This window comes from Thunnus thynnus, chromosome 21 (assembly GCF_963924715.1).
Source record: "Thunnus thynnus chromosome 21, fThuThy2.1, whole genome shotgun sequence".
Lineage (NCBI taxonomy): Eukaryota > Metazoa > Chordata > Actinopteri > Scombriformes > Scombridae > Thunnus > Thunnus thynnus.
This window is the reverse complement of record NC_089537.1, coordinates 22,105,072-22,118,445: the sequence shown is the minus strand read 5'-3', so window position 1 is coordinate 22,118,445 and position 13,374 is coordinate 22,105,072. Positions and strand designations below refer to the sequence as shown.

Below are 13,374 nucleotides of genomic sequence, written 5' to 3'. Positions count from 1 at the left end.
TAATTTAAGCAACGTTTTACTGCAGGACATAATGGACTATTGTTACAGGGTTTATGTCTGCTTTTAGTTCAGTAACTTATCTGAAAACTTCTTTCACCACTGAGTAATGACCAGTCATCCATAACGGTACATGTATTTATCATTCCCCCCATCTCTTTATTCATAGAAACAGTCACTTAGAGCATGTGACATTAAGACAGAAAACACTTGGGCATCATATTGAAAAACAGATAACATAACAGACATGACTTCACTTTCAGTTGGTTAATGGATTCAACATGGTAACAGGACAGACAGTGAAAGTATCAACAATAAAAAATAATATAAATTAATAACTTAATAGAAAAGATAGGCAATAAAATCATATTTCTCCAAGGAATTCTTGGAGCATACTAACTTTATGTGCACGTTTCTTATTGTTTATAAGCAGTGTTGAGAATAACGCGTTACAAAGTAACTAGTAACTATAACTAATTAACGTTACTAATTTTCAGTAACATGCTCAACACTTTATAAGTTGGATAGACTCAAATACTTCCTAAATTCAAGAACTTGGATGTATGGATGTAATTTTTCCCATTAAAATGACTAAACGTACAATCCGTTGAACCTTCTGGTTTTTGTTTTCATAGTATAGTATTACATTCTTGGCTTCCAGTTTCATTGAATGTTTATCATGTATTCATTTATATCGCCAAAATGACGTCTTGTCTCGCGCCTCTCGGTAGCCGTAGAAGCAGCCAGGCGCATGCGCCCTTTCATTTCTTTGACAGCAGCAATGGCGTCCTCCATTGCAGTGTGCAGGTTACATATGAGGGGAAGGGGCAGCCTGGCGACGTGCCTACAGAGGGTCGACACGTTTCTTCTTAGAAGTATTGGAACAAACGTTGCTGCTGCGCAAACTGAAGCACCGCGGAAAGACGAAGCTGGTCAGTATATGAAGATGTCAAACAAACCTCTGATACATCGCTGTTCCACACTTCATTCATAAATCTTCATGTTTCGGGAAACCTTGGATATCCAAAGTTAGGGAGCTTATTTAATAGAAAATGAAAGTTTGAAGACATCACAAGAGCCTCGGTAAAATTCGGCTTTCTGTTTATCCACTAATGAGTACTACTTCAATGGAGTCTCCAAGTGACTCTGCTGTTGTTTCAGAGAAGATTCGATTCGAGTAGATGTTGCTTTGTGGATATGTATGCCGAGCAGTTCATGAGACTTGACACATATAGAACGTGTGTGTGTGTGTGACCTGTGGCATGCATGCATTTTGCTTGTTAACATTGCCACATATGTTTTTTATTAAGAGTTTCTATGAAGTTCTGATAGCCCCACTCTTTGGGGCCTGTAACAAATGCTGCAAAGTTTTGTCTGATCACAACAGTATACTGACCACCAGGGCTGTTTCTAGCTTTTTGGGGGCCCTATGCAGACTCTTGTTTTTCAAGCACTCGTGAATACACACCTGCATCATATTCTATATATACAACTTTTTATATAAAACATATTTCAATTTAAGGAACTTAGCTGTATTGTTAATATCAAAACAAACATGCAAATTATAAATAATGAACCAATAAAATGACTTTAAAACACACACACAATGTTTTGGATAAATTATAAATTTATGAACAAGAATAAACATAAAACTGTGCATAAAATAGCCTATGTGTCTAAACGTTGGCTTTGATCTAGTCATCTCACTGTCAGATTGTCAGACTTGACCGACTCAGCCATCAGTACATCAATATGTGAGAATCTGATGATGACTTTGAAATTGGTTTGCTTGTAAGGCAAAGAGCTCTTGGAATAAAAACTGCGTTTTGATCTATACATACCTTTTATTTTAGTCATTGTGAGCTCAAATAATGTATGTGTTTTAGATTAACACATGAGGACACTTGATTACTGAAAGTGTCAATTTATATTTGAGGAAGAAAAAAAAATACTTGGACCCCCTAGCGGTCAAGGGGGCCCTACGCACATGCATAGTCTGCCTATGGCAAGAAACAGCCTTGCTGACCACACAGAAATAAACAGTTGCAATAAATAAATGTTTTCCCTCCATGCAAAACTGAAAGTGAATATTGTATTTGTTGAATGTTTTGCATTTTTTTACTCTCAGATGAAAAGGATGGACGGAAGTCTTTGTATGCTGTCCAGGCAGAGAGACAAGAACAGGCGGAGAGATCTGTTCTCATCAGCTGCCCCTCCAGAACCAGTGAGAAAAAGATTCTCAAGTATTTATCAAGACATGGAGATATCAAGAAGTACTTCTCTTATGAAAGCTATGTAAGTGCGAGACTCCTCACCACAGATACATAAGTGTTGTTCATCAATGTGTGCTCGTGTGTGCATCTTCAGTGTCATGCTAGGATTCAATTGGATGCTTAAGTTGTGTGTATTGGTGTTATTCTCCAGGGCACGTATGCGGTAGTGGAGTTTGCTAAACGGGAAAGTGTTGCTTCAATTCTTGAAGGCGCTGCGATCCCCAGCGCCAGCCATGAATCCATGGTGCCTTTTAAATCCAGACTGCTGTCACTCAGAAACCTCGGCCCAGCGGACTCATCAAACCAGCAGTCGAGCCAACAAAGCCAACCACAAACCACCATTCCCATCAACGAGCTCATAGAGAGGCTGTCCAGAGAGGAGAGCGTAAGTGGTTGGCTGTTTCAAAGACAGATCTGTGTGAATCCATTTAGATACATCTCTGAAAGAAATTACGTGTATGCCTAAAGGATTGTGTTGACCACGGCCCGTCTATTCATCCCCCCTCAGATAGCCCAACAGATAACCTCCCTGACAGAAGCCTACCAGCTTACAGAGGAGAACAGCCGACTGCGGTTCCTCGTCTGCTCTCTGCTCCAGGACATTGCCACTGCTTATTTCCCAGAATGCACCATCAGGCCATTTGGATCATCAGTGAACGGCTTTGGGAAGCTGGGCTGTGACTTGGATATGATTCTGGACCTGGACAGCATCAGTGGAAGGAATATAAAGATGGTAATGATGGATGTTGGGATCTTTAGTTGGTGTCTTAAACTAGACTCGGTTAAGTATTAAAAAACTAAAGCTGATGACTACATATGTATAGACAAACATAACATTTTTAGTTGCCATACATAAAATCTTTAAAGTTGCAAAGGAACAATACATCTGCCAGCAAAATAATATACACATTTTGTATTATACTGAGCTGTGTTAAAAGAAGCACCGTTCTCCACTTGCAGTTGCCATGTGAAACCGCTACAAGCTGATGTGGCCACGGCTACATTGCAATTCATAAGGGCTCAGTTCTACAGAGCAAAACTGAGGACAACTGTGAAAAAATGACATGCATAATAAACTTAATTTACACAGCAGCTTTCAAAACAAAGTTACAAGAGGATTAGAAATTTTTAATTTTAAGTTCTTCTCAGAAGTATGGAGAATGAAATCGAATAAAATACAGCAATTAAACGAGAAAAAGGTGAAATAAACAAATAAAACAAATAATACACATTACAACTGGAAAACTAAAATATTACTGGTTAGGTTACTGATTCTGCAAGACTAGAAAAATGTTTTTAAAAATACTACAGACACACTGGGCTGCTGTGCTATGAAGATGATTTTCACATTCAAGAAGTAAAGCAAACAATTTCCACACTGTTCCCTGAAGCACTTGTTTAAATTAATCTAGAAGATCTATAGTATGTCTTAAAAGCATCAAAATTAATTGTGATATGGATATAATGAGGATTTAATGATTAATATGGTGTAAGAACTGAAATCAGATCATTTGCAGAACTGCAAAAATAGGCTACAGATCCTGATGATCAAACCACAACCCTGTCTTCTCACATAATAGAAGATATATTTATTCATTTGAAAAATCTCATCATGGATAAATCTGCGGAAAATAAACATAGTAGCCTGAATAAAATGCAGGAGATTGCCAGGGATGGTGATTACTTTGTACCTGAATCATTGAAATTAGTTTTTATTTTTGTAAAGCAGAGTGGTCTGTCATCTCATTCATGTGAGCAGTTGTACTGTCTTTAACTATTCTTAATTACCAAATTTGAGCTGTTAATGCAGTACAAATTCCTGCTGATGTGTCACACAACATCTTGAATATCATTAAACTAGAGCTGCAACAATTTGTCAAATAATCGATTAGTTGCCAACTATTAAATTAATCTGCAACTATTTTAAATATTTATATTTAAATTTGTCCAAATTCTCAGATTTCTGCTTCTCAAATGTGAATATTTTCTGGTTTCTGTAGTCCTCTGTGATAATAAATGGAATATCTTTTGGTTGTGGACAAAAAAAGACATTTGAGGACGTTGGGGAAACAGTGATCAACATTTTTCACCATTTTCTGACATTTTATAAACCAATCGATTAATTGATAATAAAAATAATCGTTAGTTGCAGCCCTACATTAAACCCTCATTTTGTCTTTCTTCAAAGCTGACAGCACTATCTCTCTGTGCAGCCAAAAGCAGGTCTGTCGCTGGAGTATCAGATGAAGCGGGCCAACTCAGAGCGGGCTGTCACCCAGAGCATCCTGTCTGTCATCGGGACATGTGTGGACCAGTTTGGTCCCGGATGTGTTGGGGTGCAGAAGATTCTCAATGCTCGATGCCCCCTGGTCCGTTTCGCCCACCAACCCTCTGGTTTTCAGTGTGACCTCACAGCCAACAACAGGTATTCATCCTGCGCACACAGACCATGAAACCAAGGCCTTATTTGTCATGGCTCTGGTGGATCATTAGAGCAGGGGTCAGTTTCGTACAGTAGAGGGGTCATGTCTCGAAATGTCAAATTCAGTCTGTCATAGCCCTCTTACTTCACAGAAACTGCTAGTTCTATATGATCCTGGATATTGTTTTGGCCACACTAGCATTGCAAAACCCCCCCGAACAGAAACCATGCTTTGGCAGGAAGTGTTGCGACAGTTCAGTTGCATCCTTTCCACCGTGAAACTGAGTCAAAGGGCTTGTTTGTGTTTCACTTCTTCCCTTTCAACCTAAAAAGATATTGATGCCGACATATGTATGCATACACAAACACTTTCACACCTGCTAACGTACAGAAAACCACTCTGCAGTTTCTAAGGAAATGGCCTTGAACCACAAGGTGTGGGTGGATGTGAGGGGGACTTTTCTTCTTTTCAAATCGTGATCTGAAATCTTTGAAGCGCAGCGTTTTCCTGTCCATGATGTGTGTGTGACAGCAAATGGCAGCTGGGTGTGACTGAGTCAGTCACTGCCGAGCTGAATGCTGCTCTCTAGTGGTGGTTTAGTTGTGATTTTGGTGTCACTGAGCCTTGACATACAGCATAATACAGTATTTGATTTTATGAAGGAAGTTACATACATTTTTACAGGTTTCGAATTTTCAGTCAGCTGAGAATTTGTGCTCACATTTTATACTCACAGCTCTTTTTTTCTAATCAGATCTGTAGGAAGGTGTTAAATACAAACTGCAGACATTTTAGAACAGGCCTACACTGGACAGGTATAGAAATTAGGGCTGCAACTCATGATATGATCATTTTCTCAATTAATCAATTCATTGTTTATGTCAGAAAATGGCAAAAAATGTCAATCACTGTTTCCCAGAGCCCAAGGTGAGATACGTCTTCAAATGTCTTGTTTTGTCCACAACCCAAAAATATTCAGTTTACTGACACAGAAGTCTAAATAATCCAGAAAATATTCACATTTGAGAAGCTGGAATCAGAGAATTTGGAAAAATAATTTAATAGTTGGCAATTAATCAGTTAATGGTCTCATCATTGCAGCTCTAATAGAAATATTTTACCAAAGCAAGCAGTGGCGTAGTGAGGTCGTCTGGACGGCATTGATCAGCACCACTGGATGAATTAGGAATTTTAAGTACATTTACTCAAGAGCTGTACTTGTGTACAAATTTAAGGCTACTTTCTACTGCGACTCTGCTACAGTTCAGAGGAAAATATCGTACTTTTAGCCCCACTATGTTTATCTGACAGCTTTAGTCTCAGCTTAAGATACACATACAATACGTATGATGAGCTCTTAAAATAATGCAATGTTATGACTACTCAACAGTAGCTTATGTAAAATATTTTAAAACACTTTCACTTGAACCTACTATGACAGTAAAAGGCTGCTTGCCTATTTATGCATCAGTGATAAAAATCCAATAATATGATATATAATACTTACAGAGGTTATTTTTCTGCATTATTCATCCTTGATTCATTCTGTCTTCCTGTATGTTCTCCACAGGGTGGCCATCAAGAGCACAGAGCTGCTCTACCTGTACGGTGAACTGGACCCACGTGTGCGTTCCCTCGTGTTCACCGTGCGCTGCTGGGCCCGAGCTCATGGCATCACCAGCAGCATCCCCGGGGCCTGGATCACCAACTTCTCCCTCACCGTCATGGTACTGTTCTTCCTGCAGAGGAGGAGCCCTCCAATAATCCCCACCCTGGACCACCTCCGAGACATTGCAGGTACCACTCTACACCAGATTTCATTCAGGAGATGTCTTCTAGTGTTTTTTATTTTTATTATTGATTAATCTGACAGGAATTGTCTTGAATAATTGATCAATTATTTGGTCAAAAAATGAAATGTTGATGTTTTCCAACAGCCCAAAACACAAAAAAACCCTGTTTACTATCACATAAGACAGAGAAAAGTAGCAAATCTTCTTATGATGAGGATTTCTGGTGAGATAATTCTCAGGTTTTTTGGCTTGTCAACCCTTAAAAGCAAAGCTATGTTCACTTTCAACCCCTTGTCACCAGTAGCATGTGTCTACCAGGTGTGACCAATTCAACAACAGTAGGATTTTTTTTTATTTTTTTTGTATTTGAATAAATTATAGAGGTAGAATTATTCTACACTCTAATTTAAAAGAAAAAAAAAAGATTAGAGGAAGATCTGTACAGTACACAGTAAGCATAATATCCTGTTGAGCATCTCACGAGCCCTCAGATCACTTGTTGGGGTCCCGACTCCGGGTTGGAAACTCCTACTCCTTGGAAACTCCTATTCTAGAGTATCTGTACTTTAACACCAGCAGGACGTGCTCAGTGTTTCTTTGATGTAGGGCTGGACGACATGGCCCGAAAAATAAATGTAGAATTTTTGCAAGCACAAGATCAGTTCACAATTTTAATAGATTCTTTCTCTTGCAAAATGCAGAAATGAAACCTCATTTTTAAGACATCATGTGGACCACCTGCAAGGCGGTTATCATTATACATTAGTTACAGGCTATTCCACACAGTTATGGACTGTTAGTTCTCGATGAGTCAAATAAATAGAGCATGGCCATCAACTTTGATATTTAGTTTCAGCACAGACAGAACAGAAAAGAAAAGTCTTACTCATTCAACAGCTGCTGCTTTGTGTCTCTTGACAAAAGATCAACCTGATATCTGCTGACCACTAGCTGGCATTAGTTTCTGGCAGGTAGAGACAGACTGAACAAAGTAGAATTTGCATACTGTTAAGTCAATTCCCAGCACTTTTAACTTTCATGACCGGAGATGATACCTAGTTAACAAACAAGAACCGAGAGCACAGACCAGAGTGCAGATTCATTTTCACTCTTGTAGATGCAACTGTTAAATTCAACACAAGATAGCCAGCTCGATCCACCTGCAGTCCTGTAAACTGCTGCAGGTGCTTATGTAGTGTAACTCTTCACTTCACAGTTTATGGGACTGTCGTGACCTTATTCTCTCACATTGTCATAACTTGATTTTCACCATTTAGACATTTTAAACATTGTCCAAACATAAAAATTGAAATTGATGGAATTACAGTCCTATTTTGGTATGTCAAAAATATAAATGTATCCAGGTGGGACCCAGCAACCTAAAGTAGCAAGCATGTCCTTCATCCATAACCTCAGAGTGTCTGCAGTTGTTTTATTTAATTTTTGTACAATCCCAGTGACTTACAAACTTACAGGCATATGTTACTTTCCTGTTACCATGTGTACACGTGTAATGAATGTGGAACCCAGTGTCCTGTGATAATGCAAGCACCAACACACCAGTCTGCCTGCGAGTCCACCGCACCCACTCCATCTCTCTCTTTCTCCCTCTCGCTGTCACCTTGGCTGCCTGATAATTGCCTTCCAAAAGCAATCTACCCCCCTCCTCTTCTTCCTCTTCCTCCTCCTCGGCTCCGTTTAGCGCAGACTCTATCACACAGAGTGCTTACAGGACAATAAAAGGCCCATCACTCTGGGAAGGTCGATGACCCCACCTCCCCTAGACACACGCACGAGCATACAGGCAGCTATTTAAACAGTGGCATAGCACACAGACACACACACGCACACATGCACACACACGCACCAGCCTTATCATGTTGAAGGAGACTGGTAACAAGGGCATTGCTGGAGAAGTAAACCAGCCCAACAAGGACATGACCCATGCTGTCTTCTTTCTGTTTCTTTGACCAACATGATACACACACACAGACAGGCACCGCTTCTCCTTCCTTTTGTGTCTCTCTGTTTCCACTGTCTTCTGTATGGCCGTCATAGACTTGTAAAGTCAGTCATTTACCTTGTATCCCCGCTCTCGTCCCACAAGGTCCCGCAGACAAGAGCGTGATTGAGGGGAACGACTGCACGTTTGTCAGCGACTTCAGCAAGATCCAGCTCCAGAGCAACACAGAAACACTAGGTGAGCACAAGAGCGTGGAATCAGGGCTGTAGGGCTGCAATTCACTTTGATAGGTATCGATGTTTCCGTTAGCGGCCCTCCATGCTTACGTGACTTTTCTCTCTTTGTCTCAGAGCAACTGCTGTGTGAATTCTTTGAGTTCTACGCCACTTTTGCATTCACTAAGATGTCCATAAATATCAGAAAGGTATGTATGATTATTCTTATCTACAATGTCCAATGTAACCAAAGAATTTGCCCAAATGATGACAGTTTACATAGTTAAGCATTTAGCATGTATCAAGTTGAAATTAATTCACACATTTGCCCATTTTAGACATTCACCTTGTAATGTAAATGTAATGACAGTTTTACATGTTGGTCTTGGTCTGAATAAGGACAGAGTCTCTTTTATGTAAAATTGCTTACTATTTGGTACCTGTCAACATTTCCGTAACGCCAAACGCAAGTCTGAATTAAATGTTGTCAGATTAAGGAACATTAATGTAAAAGACACCTGTCTGAATGACAAAAAACATAACTTTAACACTCTTTTAACAGATTGATGAAGGTAGCGGTGTTGCATATTCCATGTCTGGAAAGGGCTACAGTCTGTAGTCTCTTCCTCATGGATATTGCAACCAGGCATCCTCACAAATAAAGATATGAATATATTAGCTCATTGCATATAGACATATATATCTGTGTCTTTGTATATCTATGCAAATAACTAAAAAGTTAAATCAATCAAGTCAATACAGAAATGCTAGAGATATGTTTACGATGATACAGAAATTGTACTGACAAGTTTAATTTTCAACTGTAAGACATCCCACTGAGTAAATATCTTGCACATACATTTTTAAAATTAAAAGAATCCTTATCAAAAAATGTTTGTGCATGATACGGGTTTATGTTAAAAAAAAAAAAAAAAAAAATGCATATTGGCCATATGTCATTATCAGATTTTTGTTGCTCTCAAATACCAATATTGGTATTGGTCACAAAAATCTAGTAGCAGTCAGGCTTTACTCACAAAATGGTCTATCCAACCCTTAGACTATCCTGCTGCTTGGGTGGCTCATAACTGTTGCATCAGTGAAAAACCAGAACATAAAGGCGTTCAGCACTTGCAGAGAGCCAGTTCAGCCCTCTTTCAACTTCCCTCCCAGTCCCAGAGCTGAGCTCCAACAGAGAGAGCAACAGAGAATCTGTTGGTAATAAAGGCAGTTTGGTTGGATGGCGTCTTCCCACACACACAGATGACAGCTGTCCTTGTCATGTGTGATTGATGTCGGCCCCACGGGGCCCGGCGCCCTTGAGCTGAGATCCCAATTAGAAGCTCCATCATGCTAAGTGTAAACAAAGACATATTTATTCTATTTGCCTGTGCAATACTTTTAATACACTGATGGTATGACTTACTGTTTTAATGAATACATTGGAGAGGAAACATCAAGCCAAAGGCGGGAAACTCTTTCCAAGTCATACTTCATCTGAAAAATGAACATCAGTGGAGCATTCAGAACTAATTTTCCCTCTCAAGCTGGACAGGATAGTTAATTAACCTCACTCTTATAATTTGTAACATTGAATAACATCGTGTTCATCACCTATTTTTTCTTCTCCTAGAAATGTAGTTGATAAAGTTGTTTTTTATGCTTTGGTGGCACATTCTATGAGATGCAGGAACTTTGCTAGTGCTTTGAGTTTAATGAATTGATGCTGTTGGTAAAGAGAGACCCTGCGGTCTAATATATGAGACTAATATCAAGTTTGACACAGCAGAGGAAGCCTGCAGGTAGACGGTGGCCGTGACCCAAACCTATAGGCTTTCACAAGTGGAGAAACAGCCATAAATCTGCTTTACTGTGCCACAATTCTCTGGTTCGCTCCATTCCTCTGACTGATGGCTTTATGTTGCCATCTTCTGTCCCTCCTGCCCCCCACAGCTCCATCCCTTTATCCCTCCAGCCCCTTTTCTATGCGGCTTTAGCAAAGGATATGTGCATGCAAAGTACCATGGAAGTGTCTTCACTTCTCTCTGACCTTCATATCGATGGTTCATGTGATGGCCAGGACTGCTAGATGGAGGTGCAGACCATATATGCATCCGTTCCTAACTCGTTCAGGGTGAATTGCAGGTTTTTATATCAGCCTGTCATTCCCATTTCTGAATTATTTTCCTTTTTCACACTTCAAGTCAAAATGTCTTCCAGAGCCATGTCCATGTCTCTGCTTCTCCCATCTGCTAGCCTGCAGAGAGGTGTTCCAGTCAGCTATAAGTGCCCCAGATACAGCAGCAAAGCGCTAAAAGCATGACCAACAAGATAGATGGACCATAGCGTACAGTACATGCAGGACTGCGCTTATGGCTGCTGCTGCTCACAAACATATTTTCATCTGCCAGCATTGTTCCCTTCCCTCTCTCCAGGGCAAAGAGCAGAATAAGCCAGAGGTGACCCCGCTGCACATCCAGAACCCCTTCGAAACCTCTCTGAACGTCAGCAAGAACGTCAACGCCACACAACTAGACCGCTTCGTGGCTTTGTGTCAGGAGAGCTCCTGGCTGCTCCAGCAGAGTGAAACCGTCAGTCCTGCAGGTCGTCCCACACCTTGGGGACTGGCTACCCTCCTTCTGCCCTCCCAAATTGCAGGGATCAAAAGTCGCAAGAAAAGGAAAAGGGAGGCGGCCAGTGAGAGGATCAAGGGCTTGCTAGAATCCCTGAAGAATAAAAATCAGCAAAAGAGCTAAGGACTCTTGGAGATCTCAGAAACATCCTCCATTTTATTATCGTTACTTTATCTCATGCACTGGTGGACACCCTTGGGTGATGTCTGATGTCTCACCAAGGAGATGAGGAGAGAGCAGGAGCAGCTTCTGCAGAGGATACATCTGCAGGACTGTCATTCCAAACACAGACACTGGAGGGTGCTACTGAGGCCTGTATGTGCATAAGTTTGGGACCTGGAATAAGGGAGTGATTGATGTATACATGACTGTACATCTACCTGCTCTGTTGTAATTAAAGGAAATACTGTGGAAACTGATGCAGGGACTGCCAGATGATCATTAAGGAACATAAACTGTATATTCACTAGATTCATCTTTATTCAAAATCTGTGTACGTGGATGTTGTAACTTACAACATCATGTGTCTACATCTCAAACAAAAACACGATGGAAGTTTTTCTATTACATTAATGTTTCAATATGAATGGAATAATCAAGCGTTTACTATAAACTGAAAACACAGGGATCGCTTATTATGGAACCCCAAAACTGACATAAGGCAGTTAATAGGTATTAGATGTGTCAAAAATACAAAAAAAACCCACAACGGAATACTGTGAGTTAGTTAAAAAGGACTGTATAAAAAAATATAAAACTTGATACATTTCCTTAGCATACAATCAGTTGATTTAAAAAATGAGCCTTTTATGTTTGTTTTTTTTTTGTTTTTTTCCTTCAGTAAGTTGATAAAGTTTATTAAGACTTGATGCCAGGGAGGGCAAGTATTCATCCACAGTTTGTGTGGACAAATACCTGTTAGCTGAGGATAATGTTCTTCATAAAAGTACACAAGAGTAAATAGAGTTACTACTGCATACTGCTGTAGCCTCACTGCATAACCTCCCACAGCATTACAACTGGCAAGCAAACACTAACAAAGTGAGCCTCTATGCTAATTAACTGTTCATAGACACTATACTTGTATTTCCATAACATCCTCCATTACCTGCAGCGTTAATTGTTGGAATATTTAATTGGAGCTTGTGATAACTGACTGTCTTTGGTTCAGTGTTCTGCATAAACATGAACATGAAACATGAAAAACTTCAACTCCAGGTACTCCTGGTATGATTAAATTATTTTCTTTGTAGGTCTTGATTTGTCATCCTTGACATTTTGTAGATGTGTGCTTTCAATGTCTCATAATGTTAAATAAACTAAAACTTATGATGATCAATAGCTGCATTAGAGTTAGCTAACCGGATAAGCTACTGTTACTGTTGCAGGACTTTATACAGTGATGCTACAGTAGCTTGCAGTATACTGTATAGTTAACACAGCCTGTATTGACAGGCATTTCATACAAATGAATGATTGAAGTTGTGCTAAGAACAACAAAATAGGAAAGCTAAAGAGAAGAAAAATAAAATAAGATAGTGATACATCAAATTATTCTAAATTCATGTCTTCTCTCCTCCTGGTGTACCTCCCTCTTCCTCTCCTCTGCTCCTCCTGTCTCAGTACTTTTACAGCAGTTTACATCAGTGTTAACTGCTGAGTTGACAGCAAAATTCCATTTACACCACAGCGATGGTGGTATAGTGGTGAGCATAGCTGCCTTCCAAGCAGTTGACCCGGGTTCGATTCCCGGCCATCGCAGTTCTCTTTTGTGTATCATTAGTTATACATTTGATTTTTCAGATGTGTGTGTGTTCATCAGTCTGGATAGAAAAACATGTTTTTCTCAGCCCATTCCAACTTTTTACAATAAAACTAACTGGTGTAGATAAGCTTTCACACCTGAGGTGCCTAACTCAGTGGTAGAGCATCATCATTCATTGCAGGATTGCTATATTAAATAGAGTTTGATTGTACAGGTGGACTACTACAGAAAAAATAAACAGTTTATCCTTTTTACCAACCAATTGGAGGTTAAATGAAAAGAACAGAGCTTCATATTTCTGTTTACATGCCA

The 13,374-nt window shown here is 39.8% G+C and overlaps 1 protein-coding gene and 1 non-coding gene across 2 annotated transcripts; both read left to right on the top strand.

Moving 5' to 3' along the window:
* Window positions 1–754: 754 nt before the first annotated feature.
* mtpap (mitochondrial poly(A) polymerase) lies at window positions 755–11,716 on the top strand. Its single transcript, XM_067577712.1, has 9 exons — window positions 755–929; window positions 2,126–2,292; window positions 2,422–2,655; window positions 2,779–3,003; window positions 4,484–4,695; window positions 6,264–6,490; window positions 8,594–8,686; window positions 8,800–8,873; window positions 11,100–11,716. The coding sequence occupies exons 1-9, from the start codon at window positions 779–781 to the stop codon at window positions 11,418–11,420; spliced, it is 1,704 nt and encodes a 567-aa protein (XP_067433813.1). The 5' UTR covers window positions 755–778; the 3' UTR covers window positions 11,421–11,716.
* Window positions 11,717–12,986: 1,270 nt separating this feature from the next.
* Window positions 12,987–13,058, top strand: trnag-ucc (transfer RNA glycine (anticodon UCC)). Its single transcript has one exon. It is a non-coding gene; the product is annotated as a tRNA-Gly (tRNA).
* Window positions 13,059–13,374: the final 316 nt, after the last annotated feature.

Bases quoted from the DNA above. Each gene is read 5' to 3' on its own strand.
- mtpap (XM_067577712.1), top strand. From the start codon at position 779: ATGGCGTCCTCCATTGCAGTGTGCAGGTTACATATGAGGGGAAGGGGC. The intron at 3,004-4,483 runs GTAATGATGGAT...CTCTCTGTGCAG, and splicing joins GTGGAAGGAATATAAAGATG to CCAAAAGCAGGTCTGTCGCT. The intron at 6,491-8,593 runs GTACCACTCTAC...TCGTCCCACAAG, and splicing joins CCACCTCCGAGACATTGCAG to GTCCCGCAGACAAGAGCGTG.